The sequence below is a fragment of the Pongo pygmaeus genome, chromosome 1 (assembly GCF_028885625.2).
Source record: "Pongo pygmaeus isolate AG05252 chromosome 1, NHGRI_mPonPyg2-v2.0_pri, whole genome shotgun sequence".
NCBI lineage: Eukaryota > Metazoa > Chordata > Mammalia > Primates > Hominidae > Pongo > Pongo pygmaeus.
The window spans coordinates 152,975,469-152,991,204 of NC_072373.2; the positions used below are offsets into that span (position 1 = coordinate 152,975,469).

Here is a 15,736-nt window from a genome sequence, read left to right on the forward strand (position 1 = left end):
ACAACAAAAAAAAAAATTAAAAAAAGATATAATGGGGAGTCCTTGGAAACTTTTAAGTGGGAACATTTAATAATTTGACTTATTTAAGGAAGATCACTCTGGGGCTATTAGGAGAATGAACTGAAAGAGGGTGAGAGTAGAAGCAGGATGCCAGGTAGGGAGCTATTCCAGCATCTAGCCAGAAGATGGTGGTTGCTGGTGTTAGGGAAATGGAGTGGATTTGTGGATCTTGTGAGGAGTTATTGGCTTGGAGGTGTGCTGTTGTGCTAAACTGATTGTACTTGCTGATCAGTTGCATGTTTTTATACTCAAGCATTTGGGATTCTGAAAGTTAAATTCTTTGGGGCATCATAGTTTAATGTGAACTCTGTAAGTCTTGAGAATGTAAAATTTTACTAAAAAATATTTTTGATGCTTGAGGAAGACAGTTTCTTTAGCTTCCCTTTGCTATGTGGCATAAAGTATACATTGTTTGGAAAAACATTATAACTTGAAATTCTGTTCATAAGTTTATGCCAGATTGCACTAATTTCTCTACTTTAAAATATATAGTACACAAGGATATGAAAAAAATAATTAAAGTGGCTTCAACTATGTAGTTGAAAATTGTTTTTTCTAAGGAGGAGAAAAATGAACACAATAGCTACATGATACAAATAAATTTGTGTTTAACTTTTTCCTTTTATCTAAATTATACATTTACTGGATTTTTTTTTTTCCTAGTCACATTGTCCTAATGCTTGCAGATGATATGGCCTGCAATCCTAGAAATCCCAAACCAGCTACAGTGTTTAGTCACAAGAATATGGAACTAAATGTGTATGGAGATGATGTGGAAGTGGATTATAGAAGTTATGAGGTAAATTCTTTAGCCACATTTTTGAAATGGCATTGTTACTTTTAAGCTCTAAAACAATGGCAGAATAAAATTGTCTTATTATTTTTCTTTAAACTTAATTGTCACTGAAGCCTTGATGTAACTTTCTCTGAAGTTCATATTAAGGCAATGATATATAAGTAAAATATTAAAACATGAACATTTTATGTTTTTATCTAGGACAGAAAAACTTTATATTGGCTTCAATGTTAGAGTATTATAGTGAGGTTTCATGTGTCAACTTTCTTTTACAGTAAATATATTTTATAGTAAACGTATATTTTTCATATTTGACCTAAAATTCTAAGTTTATTAGTTTTAGTAATTGTATTAATTGTGGAAAAACTATAGTGACTATAGTTTCAATATGCTTCCAGTGTTTTTTATGAATATGTGATAAGAAATAAAAATGTAAGTGTAAAAAATGGTATTATACTGTATTTTCTCCCTTTGAAACTTCATTTTAAATATAAAAGATTGTGAATATGCTTAATATTTGAAGTCTTCTTTTATGAAGTCTTCTTAGATAATCCTTCCCCTTTTACCAAGCCTACCAAAAGTAAGACACAATTTCCTGTATGTTCCTAGACCACTTTTGAAGCAATTTTAAAAGCATATCTATCTTCTCCTAGACTGTAAGCTAAGAGGGCCTATATCTTATGTATCATATAGCTGGCAAGTACCTAGAGCCTGGTGTTAGGCACTCAAAAATGTTGGCTCATTGAATTAAATACGTATGTTTGACCTTTTACTTGTTTATTTAGTCATATTTTAAGAAAATATAGGCCAAACATTTGCCTTCCTTGTTGGCCAACAAGAATTCCTGTTGAAACAATTAGCATTTTGCTGTCTTGCAGGAAAAATGTAAATCAAACAGTTTACACACACACAAATGTGTATACATACAATTTATACACTCATGTTCTAGGGAATAGTTGAACAAGAAAACTGGATAGATTTTCTACTTTTTAAATGTAGATATGCATAATATATGACTCAGCTGTTGGCTTTAAATCAGTGTTTTACTCCCTACAACTTTAAATATGCCTTCAAAGAATCCCAGCGGGATAGAAATTCTAGTTTGGGAAATCTCGTTTAAAGTGTTATGAATTTTTTACATGTTAAAGATACCACTAACAAAATCTGAGAAACAAAGTGCATTTGAAAATTAAAGATATGCAATTTTTGGGGAAATATGTATGGAACTTTTTTTTTTTCTTTTTCAACCTTTATTTTAAATTTAGGGGATATATGTGCAGGTTTGTTACAAAGGTATATTGTGTGATGCTGAGGTTTGGGGTATGATTGAGCCTGTCACCCAGGTAGTGAACATGGAACTATTTTATTTCGTGGTTAATCTATAATTGACTAAGTAGTTGTATAGATTAGCTGCAATAATGTGGTTGAATTTATTTAAAAATTCTTATATTTCGTATCTTCCCACAGAATTGCCTATGCAGAAGGATTAATAATTTTTATTTTTTATTTTTCTAGAGCTGGAGTCTTGCTCTGTCACCCAGGTAGGAGTATAGTGGCCATATCATAGCTCACTGCAGCCTTGAACTCCTGGGCTCAAGTGATCCTCCTGCCTTAGCCTCCTGAGTAGCAGGGACTACAGGTGTGCACCACCTTGCCTGGCTAATATATTTTTCCAGAGATGGGGTCTTACTATGTTGTCCAGGCTGTTTTTGAACACTTGTCCTCAAGTGGTCTTCCTGCCTCAGCCTCCTGAGTAGTTGGAATTACAGGTGTGAGCCATCATGCCCAGCCAGATTAATAATTTTGCAGCTTTGTAGTAGTTTTTAAAGGCAGCACTTCACATAGCATTTAAAGTTTTAAATTCAGAACTTATTTTTCTCCAAGGTAGTTTTACTTTGCTTATTTTTGTTTTTGTTTTTGTTTTTTTCTAAGAGACATAGTCTTGCTCTCTTGCCCAGGCTGGAGTGCGGTGGTGAACTCCTGGGCTCAAATGAGCCTTCTGAGTAGCTAGAACTCAGCCTTCTGAGTAGCTAGAACTACAGGAGCATGTTACCATACCTGGCTATTTTAAATATTTTTTGTGTGTGTGCATAGAAATGGGGTCTCACTATGTTGCTTAGGCTGATCTTGAACTCCTGCCCACAAGCAGTCCTCTTGCCCTGCCTCCCAAAGTGCTGAGTTTATAGGCATGAGCCACCATGGCCTGCCTTCTTTGTTAGTTTTTAGTACTTTTAAAAATAGTAACAAAGTTATTTGGAGGTATATGTTTAAATGAATATATTTTAATTGAGTTATATAATTTTTGGGTGTTTTATTTTCAGTTGATGCTGAGTAATATATGGAGAAAGAAGAACAAACATTTTTGAAAGTAAAAAATAATTTGTCAAGATTTCCCAGGTTTTATTTCATCTGATTTTTCTGGTTTTTTCACCCTTAGGTAACTGTGGAGAATTTTTTACGGGTATTAACTGGGAGGATCCCACCTAGTACTCCTCGGTCAAAACGTCTTCTTTCTGATGATAGAAGCAATATTCTAATTTATATGACAGGTAATTTCATAATTTAGAGTTTTTATAGTAGAATATATTGAAACTCTTTGAAAAGAAAGGCAAATGGAAAGAAATTTAAACACGTGAAATGATTTTTGGTTAAAATGGTTTCTGAAGTAGTTATATTTTCCATGTTGTAGAACTATTTGAGATGATATCTGAAAACAGTATGACATTTTGTGCTGTTCCTGATTTTCTTATCTCTATATTTTTTTACTATTGACTTGGTAAACTTTAGCACCTTTTGCTTGGTGTCCTGCTATAGCATCCTTCAGTTTTGTTCTCCTGCTAATCATCCTGTGAAAGTGTCTAATAGAAATTGCAAATCTATCCCTCTTCTGCTTAAAACTTTATAATGGTTTTCCATCTCAAATTTTGCTGTACATGAAGATTACCAACTGTAGATACTTAGGCCTTATTTTAGAATTCTTATTTAGTTTTCGTCTGGGCTGGGATTCATGAAATTGCATTGTGGATATACTCCTCAGATATGAGATACAACAGTCTTTTGATTATACTTTGAGGAATATTGGAGATAAAGTGTACCATAATATAGTTATCATATGTATTACACATAATAATATATGTAATGATTTAGCTATATTATTTAGTTTGTCTTAGTTCTTAATACTTTTTCTAATTCTTTTCCAAGCTTGAATGTTCTGTCCTTCAAACGTTTGTTTAAACTCTTGCATTTGCTTATGACGTCTTTTCAGTCCACTTTGCCTGCTTGATTATTCCATATAGTTTTAGTTTTAGCTCAGGAGTCACTTCCTTCCATGACTTCCTAAGTCTAGGGTGACTGATGTTTCCAATTACCTGGGACAGTTGTAGTTTACACCTGTTGTCCCAGTGTTATTATTAATAGTTTTTGCTTTCTCCTTCAGAATAGGTATGAATATTTTTCTTATATTTTTCTTATCCAAAGATAATTTCTCTTCTCCTTGGCTGGTCTGGACTTTCCTCTATGCATGCCCATGTTAATTTTTAGTTTCTTTCATAGCATTTAACTTACTATTACTTTATTGTTTGGGTATCTGTTGCCTTCACTGTATTTTGAATTCCAAGATGTCATTGATTATATATTTCTTGCTTTTTTTTTTTTTTATCACCAGTTGCCTGTCTTGTAGTAGTATGCGGTAAAGATGAATGTTAATCAAAAGATGTTCTATAAATTTTTTGGAGGGCATTCCATTCAACTGATGATAAAACAGGTGCAGAATGATTCTTAGATATCACATGTCAAGATAGTTAATGACCCCTACTTAGTCGCTTTTCTCTATCATGTTGCATTTATTTATAACTTCCAAGACTCAATTTATAAACTTTATAAATTAACTCAATAGAGTTAATGAAGCCAGGAAAAATTTTATTTTACTGTATCTGAAAATTACAAGGAATTTTCAAGCTTTTATGGCAAACAAGATGAAGTGCAGTTTTTTGTAGCTTAGCTTTATTTGATGTACTAAACTAAAGGATTTATTATTATTATTTTTTGTTTGTTTCCTGATTCTGTTGGAACTCTTTCAGGATAACTGCAGGCTTGGAACAAATTCCAGTAGTTGAAGATAGGATTTGATAAACTATGGCCTATGAACTGGCTGCCTGTTTTGGAAGTTTTATTGAAACACAGTTGTATCCATTTGGTTTACACAGTTTCTATGACTGCTTCCATACTATGACAGCAGAGTTCAGTAGTTGTGCTAGAGACAATATGGCTCACAAGCCAAAAATATTTACTACCTGATCTTTTGTAGGAGGTTGCCAGGGTCTGTAAGAGAATAAAAGGGTTGATAATTATGATAATATGATAATAATATTTCTGGAGGCATAGTATACGTCAGGCAGGCAGTATTCTAAATCATTGTGGCTATTAACTCATTTCATTCTCACAGCAGTGCATTGACTTAGGTGCTAATATTCATGGTTGGTGTATGTGGTTTTGTGGGTTGTATAGTGCACCCAAGAATCTGGCCAGAGGGTTAAGTGGGAACTGAAATCTAGTATGTGCTTACACTTACTAAGCAATCTGCCCTACCACAGGGTTGTATTCTAATGGGAGGGAGGGATACTTTTTTCTCCCACAAAGGCATAGTCAACTAACCACTTGTAAGCTCGCAGGGCTGCATGTATCCAGGAGGAAGGTGGGGAGACTAGTTTTTTTTTTTCTACTTTCATGCCCAGTGGAATGTACCTTTTAAAAACCTGTGCAAAGCAACTGTATAAGTAAGCTAATGATAGTGTTGCAGATACATTTCTCACTTTATGGCTGAGGAAACTGAAGCATAGAAATATTAAATTATTTTCCTAAACTAACATGGCATAGCTACCATTTGAATCCAGACAGCCTGCCTCTAGATTGCATACAAATAGCACAATCTTCTGGTCCACCTCTTGTAGTAAAAATGTGGGACTGGCTAGTGTCTTCAGCTTCTTTCTCACCAAAAATGTTTGCCTGGTATTTGAAGCATTTTTGTGAATGGAAACTCATTTCTGATATAATAATGGAGCCAGCGAAAGAGCATAAATATAGGTTTCTGTAATTGAATATTAGAAACCCTATTAAAGATATTATATCTGCTATTTTATGTAGTCTATCATTCTCTTTTTAATTGGCATAGTAGAAAATTCAGTTTGTTTGTTTTCATAGTATACATTTTAGAGTATAAAATAATAAGTGATGCCAAAATTTAATGAATTAAGTAAATGTATATATCTAGATATATGCAGTTTGCATTAAAAATATCTGTTGATCTTTCTTACTCTTTATACAAGGACATGGTGGAAATGGTTTCTTGAAATTTCAAGATTCTGAAGAAATTACCAACATAGAACTTGCGGATGCTTTTGAACAAATGTGGCAGAAAAGACGGTAATTAGCAAATTACTTCTTTTCATAAGCTATATTCATACCTAATTTTCACAGGGTTAGTAGGTTTGTAATTCTTACTTTTTAAGATTTTTAACTTATTTTGACAATTTCTTTGACTCTTTTACATTTACATTTGTTATTTCCTCTGAACTGGGTTGTTTTTAAAGAAAAACAGTTATTCTGTAACATGAAATAGTTAACCTTTTAAGATTCCATCTCTTGTTATTTAGCATCTTTTTTTAGAGGAAATAAGTGTCCCTCCAACCAAGTTACTTATTATTATGGAGATTATGAACATCTGTTTATTTTTCAACTTGTACCTGTTCTTTCTAGCTCATTCTTTGGCGCCTAATGGGATAGACATATTTCTTCTACGGAAAAAAATCACTGAAATTATGATTAGCATAAAATTTGTAACTTAACTCACATTAAGGATGATTGTTAGTAACCCTTGCTAAGCATCTCTTTAGTTGGAAGCTGTCATACATATGACTGTAAGTGAAAGAACTTTTAACTTGATTACTTTCAATAAACACTTATAGGCTATCTTCCGTTCCTGTGGCAGAAAGTGGAATATGATGCTTATTCTGCCTTCAGAGTGTTTACAATCTAATGGAAAAGAGAAATATGTACACAATGATGCTACAAAATAAATACTGTAATGTTAAAATAAAAGCATAAGCAATGTGTGGAAGTGTTGAAGAGGAAGCTTTTACTAGGCACTGATTATGTCTTATTCATAGCTTACAGTTATAGAATGTGTACTGGGGGCTGCGTACTGTATTTTACATCTGTTGCCTCATTTAATTTTACAACTCTATGGGGTAGATACTATTATCATTCCCTTTTTACAAGTGAGTGAACTGAGGCTCAGAAAGATTAAATAACTTGCCGAACTTTACACAGCTAATAGTAACTTGCCAAACTTGACACAGCTAGGATTCATGCCCAAATGGTTCAGTCCTAGAGCTTGCTCTCTTGTTTACTCCACAACCTCTCCTAACTTTGGGTGTTTCTAATGCATAGGAGCCTCCACATATTTTGCCACAGAACAAATGTGTCATATTAATTGTGCCTCCTGTCACTTTCTTGGATGATATTGTGGTTCAAGATTCAATGCTTTGTTTTCTAGGTTCCATGTTAGCTGTTTACCTAGACCCAGTGTCTGAGAAAAAACTTCCCAGAAAACATGTCTTCTCTCTGCTTTGACTTTTGCCAGTTAGCCAGCTTATTGTGCAGTAGATACCTGATTATATTATTCTTTCATTAAAACAACAACAAAAACAAAAACCTTTCATGGTTTCTCCAAACTTATAGGATAAGATCCAGACTTCATATGGTATCCTTTACAAATTGAACCTATTCTACCTTTTTGAAACCAATTTCCCTCCATTCTCCCAAATTTACTTTAAATCCTAGCTACATAGATCTGTTCCCAAGCACTTATACTTTTTTACATTATGTGCTTTTCTCTCTGCTGGAATGTTATCTTCTTTTCTCTGTAATACAAAATAACATCCTTCATTGTCCATATTGGGCATCACCTTTCTCTGATCTGCTTTTCTTTGCAGTTCTCCTTAGCCCTTTCTCAGTGTTCATTCAACACTGATTTTGTTAGACCCTAGGCTATATGGGGGCAGGCACTATTGTATCTCCAGCATAATATCAGGCACATCGTAGGCACTCAATATATATTTATAGTACTCATCACATTCCAATTTAGTTGTATGTTTGTCTGTCTTCCACTTAGAGTTTATGCTCTTTGAGTATAGTTACTAAGTCATACTTCTTGTTCTGAACCTAGCTCAATTTCTAGGACAGCATGGGTGCCAAATAAGTGCTTGTTGAATGGAATATTCATTTAGATTCTGAATTATATGGCATAGACAAGGGAGAGGGAAAAGAGCTGGGGCAGCCACCTTGGGCACAAGCAATCTTCACTGTGGTTTCCTTGGACAAATTTATACCTTTAACTTTTCTAAGGTCAAATTTCTGTTGGGAATTCTGCTGAAAACTTTTAGCTAATGAAATGACTAAGATATGATTTAAACATCTTATGAAAGTATTGTAGAAATATTAGTGTATGATTTACAGCATGATCCTGGTCAAAGATGTTATCATTTTTCTTTCAGCTACAATGAGCTACTGTTTATTATTGATACTTGCCAAGGAGCATCCATGTATGAGCGATTTTATTCTCCTAACATAATGGCTCTAGCTAGTAGTCAAGTGGGAGAAGATTCACTCTCGGTATGTGCATTTTCCCCATTTGTGAACTGTGTCTTTGGACTGTGCAGCTATTTCTGAAACCAATTAAATGCTTTACGAATATGTCTGTTCTTTCTTAGACTAATACATTAGAAGGAAATTTTGGTTACATTTAAAACATTTTGTTATAATGATACTGTTAGAAATACTTTTTTTTTCCCCTTTTCATAGCATCAACCTGATCCTGCAATTGGAGTCCATCTTATGGATAGATACACATTTTATGTCTTGGAATTTTTGGAAGAAATTAACCCAGCTAGCCAAACTAATATGAATGACCTTGTAAGTATTCACTTGATTTGATTATAGCACATAGGTATGCTAACCTTAATGTGAAAAGAAGTGTATTATTCCCTGTACTCCTAGAGGATCTTGTTTTATGTGTTGAATTATAGCTTTTAAAACTGTTTGATATCTACCTTTTACCTGTATATTAGTATTTCTCTGTCTCTCTACTACAAAAGGCCTGATGTTTTCCTTTATTTACTCATTTTCTTTTCCTTACCAGAAATGTACTTTTTTTAGATTCAACTTTTGAAATTCTACATATTCTTCAGGGGCCACCTCAGATTGTATCTCCTTCAGGAAGTCTCCCTGAATTCTTCCCTGTGGGAATTTCTTGTTTTTCTTCAGAGCCTCCATAGACCTTCATTTCTCGTTAGTAACATTTACCACAGTCTTTTATTGACCTTACTAATTGAATGTAAGTCTTTCTCACTGAATGGGAAACTCCTGGAAAAGAGAGACCTTTTCTTACATATTTTTGTGGGCCCTACAATTTATAGTATAGTCATTTGACAAGGCTTGTTGAATTTAATTTAGATATTTTTTCCTGAATTTTTTTGTGCTGATTCTTTTAATTAAATCTACTTTGAAGTTGCTGTTTAAAGTAGGCATAACAAAAAGCTTGAAACAACAATCCTAGACTGGATAATTTACTATGTGTCAATGATTTTCATTCTTTTCTCCATTAATTTATAGTCTGTTTGTTCTTTCACAAATGTTTCTTGAGTGTTTGCTAAGTGCCAAGCACAGGCTGGTCCTAATGAAAGAGGCAGATGCTGTTCCTGCTTTCATGGGACTTAGAATGAAGGCGAGACTGAGTAGACAGGGCTCTGTCCTCTAGCACTTCAGCCAAGCAGCTTTGCATTGATCTCTTTAATCATATATAAATCTTTTAGGTAAATTCTCATTTATTAAGGGGGTTTTACTCTAAGATTCTGAAGCCCACTACTATAGGCTGTGAAATTTGATAGAACTACTGTATTAGTTCATTTTCATACTGCTATGAAGAAATACCTGGGCCTGGGTAATTTATAAAGAAAAAGAAGGTTAATGGACTCACAGTTCCACATGGCTGAGGAGGCTTCATAATCATGGCAGAAGGTGAAGGAGGAGCAAAGGCACATCTTACATGGCGGCAGGCAAGAGAGCGTGTGCAGGGGAATTGCACTTTATACAACCATCAGATCTCATGAGAACTCACTCACTGTCATGAGAATAGCATGAGGTTAACTGCCCCGCATGATTAAGTTACCTCCCACCGAGTCCCTCCCATGACGTGGGAATTATGGGAGCTACAATTCAAGATGAGATTTGAGTGAGGACACAGCCAAATTATATCATTCTGCCTTTGGCCCCTCCCAAAGCTCATATTCTCACATTTCAAAACCAATCATGCCTTTCCAACAGTCCCCCAAAGTCTTAACTCATTTCATCATTAACTCAAAGTCCACTGTCCAAAGTCTCATCTGAGACAAGTCCCTTCTGCCTATAAGCCTGCAAAATCAAAAGCAAGTTAGTTACTTCCTAGATACAATGGGGGTACAGGCGTTGGGTAAATACACCTGTTCCACTTGGGAGAAATTGGCCAAAATGAAGGCGCTGCAGGCCCCATGTAGAAATCCAATAGGGCAGTCATTAAACCTTAAAGTTCCAAAATGATCTCCTTTGACTCCATGTCTCACATCCAGGTCACATATGCAAGAGGTGGGCTCCCATGGCCTTGGGCAGCTTTGCTCTTGTGGCTTTGCAGGGTACAGCCCCACTCCTGTTTGCTTTTATGGGCTGGCGTTGAGAGTCTGTGGCTTTTCTAGGTACACAGTGGAAGCTGTCAGTGGATCTACCATTCTGGGATCTGGAGGACGGTGGCCCTCTTCTCACAGCTCCACTAGGCAGTACCCCACTGGGGACTCTGTGTGGGGGCTCCAACCCCACATTTTCCTTCTGCACTGCCCTAGCAGAGGTTCTCCATGAGGGCCTGCCCCTGCAGCAAACTTCTTCCTGGACATCTAGGCATTTCCATACATCCTCTGAAATCTAGGTGGAGGTTCTTAAACCTCAGTTCTTGACTTCTGTGCACCTTCAGGCTTAACACCACGTGTAAGCTGCCAAGGCTTGGAGCTTACACCCTCTGAAGCTATGCGCCAAGATGTACTTTGGCCCATTTTAGCCACAGTTGGAGTGGCTGGGACACAGGACATTAAGTCCCTAGACTGCACAGTGCAGGGGGTCCTGGACCCAGCCCACAAAATCATTTTATCCTTCTAGGCCTGTGATGGGAGGGGCTGCTGTGAAGGTCTCTGACATGCCCTGGAGACATTTTCCCCATTGTCTTGGCAATTAACATTTGACTCCTCATTACTTACACAAATTTCTGCAGCAGGCTTGAATTTCTCCTCAGCAAATGGGTTTTTATTTTTTATTGCATTGTCAGGATGCAAATTTTCTGAACTTTTATGCTCTGCTTCCCTTTTAAATATAAGGTCCAATTCCAAACCATATTTTCGTGAATACATAAACTGGAATGATTTTAACAGCACCCAAGTCTCCTCTTGAACGCTTTGCTGCTTAGAAATTTCTTCCACCAGATACCCTAAATCATCTCCCTCAATTTCGAAGTTCCACAGATCTCTAGGGCATGGGCAAAATACTGCCAGTCTCTTTGCTAAAGCATAGCAAGAATCACCTTTGCTCCAATTCCCAGTAGTTCCTCATCTCCATCTGAGACCACCTCAGCCTGGACTTTTTGGTTAAAACCATTCAACAAGTCTCTAAGAAGCTCCAAACTTTTTCACATCTTCCTGTTTTCTTCTGAGCCCTCCATACTGTTCCAACATCTGCCTGTTACCCAGTACCAAAGTTACTTCTACATTTTCAGGTATCTTAATAGCAGTAACCCACTCTGCTGGTACCAATACTGTATTTGTCCATTTTCATACTGCTATGAAGAAGTACCCGAGACTGGGTAATTTATTTAAAAAAAAAAAAAAAAAGAGAGAGAGAGATTTAGGCTGGGCTCAGTGGCTCATGCCTGTAATCTCAGCACTTTGGGAGGTCGAGGTGGGCGGATTACTTGAGGTTAGGAGTTCTAGACCAGCCTGGCCAACATGGTGAAACCCCGTCTCTACTAAAAATACAAAAATTAGCTGGGCATGGTGGTACATGCCTGTAATCCCAGCTACTTGGGAGGCTGAGGCAGAAGCATCACTTGAACCTGGGAGGCAGAGGTTGCAGTGAGCTGAAATTGTGCCACTGCACTCCAGCCTGGGTGACAGAGTGAGACTCTGTCTCAATACAAACAAACAAACAAACAAACAAAAATAACAAAAAAGAGGTTTAATGAGCTTATAGTTCCACATGGCTGGAGAGGCCTCACAATCATTGTGGAAGGCAAAGGAGGTATAAGGGCACGTCTTACATGGTGGCAGGCAAGAGAGCATGTGCAGGGGAACTGTCCGCTATAAAACGGTCAGATCTTGTGAGATTTATTCAGTCACGACAACAGCATGGGAAAGATTTGCCCCCATGATTCAGTTACCTCCTACCAAGTCCCTCCCATAACATGTGGGAATTATGGGAGCTGTAATTCAAGATGAGATTTGGGTGGGGACATAGCCAAACCATATCAACTACTTTCTAACTTCATTTTGAAGATTATATATGTTGATGTTTATTAAATCTTGATATGAATTTGAATATTAAAACTTGTGATAATGCTACTTTAACTGTAAAAAAAATTATAGTCACGTAAGTTCCAATTACTTCAATTTGAAAGTTCTCATTTTTGGATTGTACATTTTATAATTTATGTAAGGCATGACATGCTATCTCAAAAGTTTAAATATATTTACCTTGCACATTGAATATCTAAAGATTGTTTAAAAAATACTACTATTGATTATACAGGAAAGATTAAGGAAACTAATTTTTTTATTGCTCATAATTGCTATTTAGTTTTTAATAAACATTCCTCACTAATATCTCATCTTACCCTACCACCTTTATTTTTAAGATTTAATGATGACTATTGTAATCTTATTCAATAAGAATGATTCATTTTCTGACAGTTTACAGGGGCAGTGACTTAACCTATCTCTAGTTCAATTGTATAATAATACCTATTTTCCATTAGAGTATATATGTATAGTAAAGTTTGTTCAGTATCAGCTGTATTCACAGTACTATGTTAGTTGCTTTAGGAGTGGCAAAATTTGAAGACCTGGTGTTAGCCCCTTAAAAATTTATAGTGTCATTGGTAACAGTTGAAGAGCACATTTATAAAGCGTTACTTGTTATGTGAAATGTCTGGATCCTCCAGGTAATTCTTTTTCCTTTGTGAACATATAACTCTTGCCATGTACCTTTATTATACTTTTAGTATTGCACTGTAGTTGTTTATATTTGTGATGTTTCCTCAAGGCTTTGAGCTTCTTGAATATGAGGTGTAAGGACCATGCTATATTCATCTTACATTCCACAGAACTTAATTACAGTACCTGGTTTATTTGTAGATGCTCATTGAATATCTACTAAATGAATGAAAGGACATGACAACAATGCACATTTTTATGGTTCCTTTAAATATAGAGATTAGTAATAACTTTTTCTTGGAAAAGTAAGTACAGGTTTGAAGGAAGAGAAGAAGTATATCATACTCTAGGGAAATAAAATACCCGCAGACACATGGAAGTTGGAATAATAGATGATCCTTTTCTTTGATAATGGCTTGAAGGAAGGATGGTTTGAAGGAGGAGAGGTATAGCATGCACTAAGGAAATAGAATATGTGCAGATACACAGAAGTTGGAATAATAGATGATTCTTATCTTTGATAATGGCCTGGCTAGAGTGTGGACATTCGTAATTGAAGGAGATTATTGAAAATTAAACTGAGTAATGTGGGACCTGTGGGTCATTGTGTTATGTGAGCTAAGGAAATCAGATTGATATGATAAAAATTCTTAAAGAAAGGAGTGACTTCATAATAAGGGGAAGTATGTTTATTTTGGCAGCAAAGAATAAGATAATATTATTCAGTGTTTCCCAGGCCCATTTGACTATACTCTTAAACGTTTTCTTCTGCTGGTACCTAGGACAGCCCATCAAGTTGTTCATACAGGAATACCCAAGAGATCTTCAGTATTCTTGGGACTTCAACTTTATCTCTGCTTATTTTATTTTATCTGTCATTTTTTTCTCCAGTCTTCTATCTGTTACTCCTGTTTGGCATTTTACTTTTTTTTCCTTTTGTATCCTGAGTTCTTCTTTGTGTTTCCTTGTACTGCTTTCCTGAATACGGACAACAAGGATTGCTGGCAGTGTGGTATTAGGTAAATTACTTAATCTCTTTGAGCCTTAGTTTGAAGTGGAGATATAACTTTTGTATACCTCAGAGTTATTGGTAGGCTTAAATGAGAATATTTGCAAACTGCTTAGCACAGTGCTTGGAACACTGTGTTTTATAAATTGTAGCTGCTCTACCCTTCTCCACCTTTCTGCTTTCATATTGGTGATTGCCAATGCAGACAGTCTTATCTCTACAGGTGGATAGGTGCTGTGTGCCTGGACCCTTCCTGGCAGGCCTATAATATTTTTCCTCATATATCTTGTGCTTCAGCCAAACTAAATCATTTGCTTTGCACATCTCTGTAGCTGCTCTTTTATTAGGAATGCTCTTATTTCCCACCAGTAAGTCCTCGTTTTCCTTCAAGAAAAAAAAATAGCTTGAATTTCACTCTCTGTTTTTTTCCCATCCTCAAACTATAAGAAGTTTATCCTTTTCTGAAGTGGCACTTATCATTTTTTTTTCTACCTTGTTATGTTTATTCATCTGTAACTAGACTTAAATCCTTGAGGACAGCATCATGTCTTATCAATCTTTGTATCCTCAGTGGAAAGTAACAGTCTGAATTATATGTAATAGACACTTTTTATGCTTTGCTGAGTGAGTGAATGTATGTCTGTCCTTGGTATTTCACTGACATAGAGTATCAGAGATAAGATTAACAGAAAAATTACTGTCATGTCTGTTTTGCAGTGAAGTTGTGGTTTTTCAGACTGTATTCTTTGGAGCACTGGAGTATTTGTGGAGGTAGCTTGGGCTTATTTTCATATATAAACTAAGAAAGTGCTTTGATATATAAAATGCTACAAAGGAGTACAACAGAGAGCAAGAGGATATGCAGTAGAGAGGCTGTGCTTCAGTTTTCTAAAATTCAGAGCAACTCCACTTAAATGTTTTTTACATATTGGGGCTCCATGTACTACTTCATTTGAATTTAAAGTTTGAATCAAGAGGTATGATTACAAAACGTTTGAAAACTACTCTAGTAGAGCACTGCACTGTGATGGATGCAGACAAAGAAAAAGAGCAATTCTCTTTTCATCGTGTTGAGTATGAGTTCTTAGAGTTAAGAGTTCACAATACACTTTGAAGCATATAATGCAAAAAAGTGAGTATGCCTTTTCCCACAGTGGCCAGCTACCTTTTTATTACTGTCCTAATGTCTGTATAGTTTTCTTTAAATTCCAAGCATTATGATAGGAATGAAACTTTAAGCTCTTTAGAGCACATAGCTTCTTTAGGTTGGGAGAGTTTTAAAAATACACTATAGTTTAGTGTATTATGTCATTGGATTTAATAAATGTGGTATGTGTGTGGATGCATGCATATATTATTATATATTTTTTCAGTTTCAGGTGTGTCCCAAAAGTCTGTGTGTGTCTACTCCTGGACATCGCACTGATCTTTTTCAGAGGGATCCTAAAAATGTACTGATAACTGATTTCTTTGGAAGTGTACGGAAAGTGGAAATTACAACAGAGACTATTAAATTGCAACAGGATTCAGAAATCATGGAAAGCAGGTATTCATCGTAAACCATTATTTGAATAGAATACTAGTCTCACA

The 15,736-nt window shown here is 35.7% G+C and overlaps 1 protein-coding gene across 1 annotated transcript in view; it reads left to right on the forward strand.

The window, feature by feature from the left end:
- PIGK (phosphatidylinositol glycan anchor biosynthesis class K) overlaps window positions 1–15,736 on the forward strand; it is a 127,391-nt gene that overhangs the window by 47,596 nt on the left and 64,059 nt on the right. Inside the window, exons 4-9 of the mRNA XM_054480412.2 lie at window positions 724–859; window positions 3,294–3,405; window positions 6,181–6,277; window positions 8,410–8,527; window positions 8,717–8,827; window positions 15,520–15,692. Coding sequence (XP_054336387.1) covers window positions 724–859; window positions 3,294–3,405; window positions 6,181–6,277; window positions 8,410–8,527; window positions 8,717–8,827; window positions 15,520–15,692 — 747 coding nt within the window. The remainder of the gene's footprint in view (window positions 1–723; window positions 860–3,293; window positions 3,406–6,180; window positions 6,278–8,409; window positions 8,528–8,716; window positions 8,828–15,519; window positions 15,693–15,736) is intronic.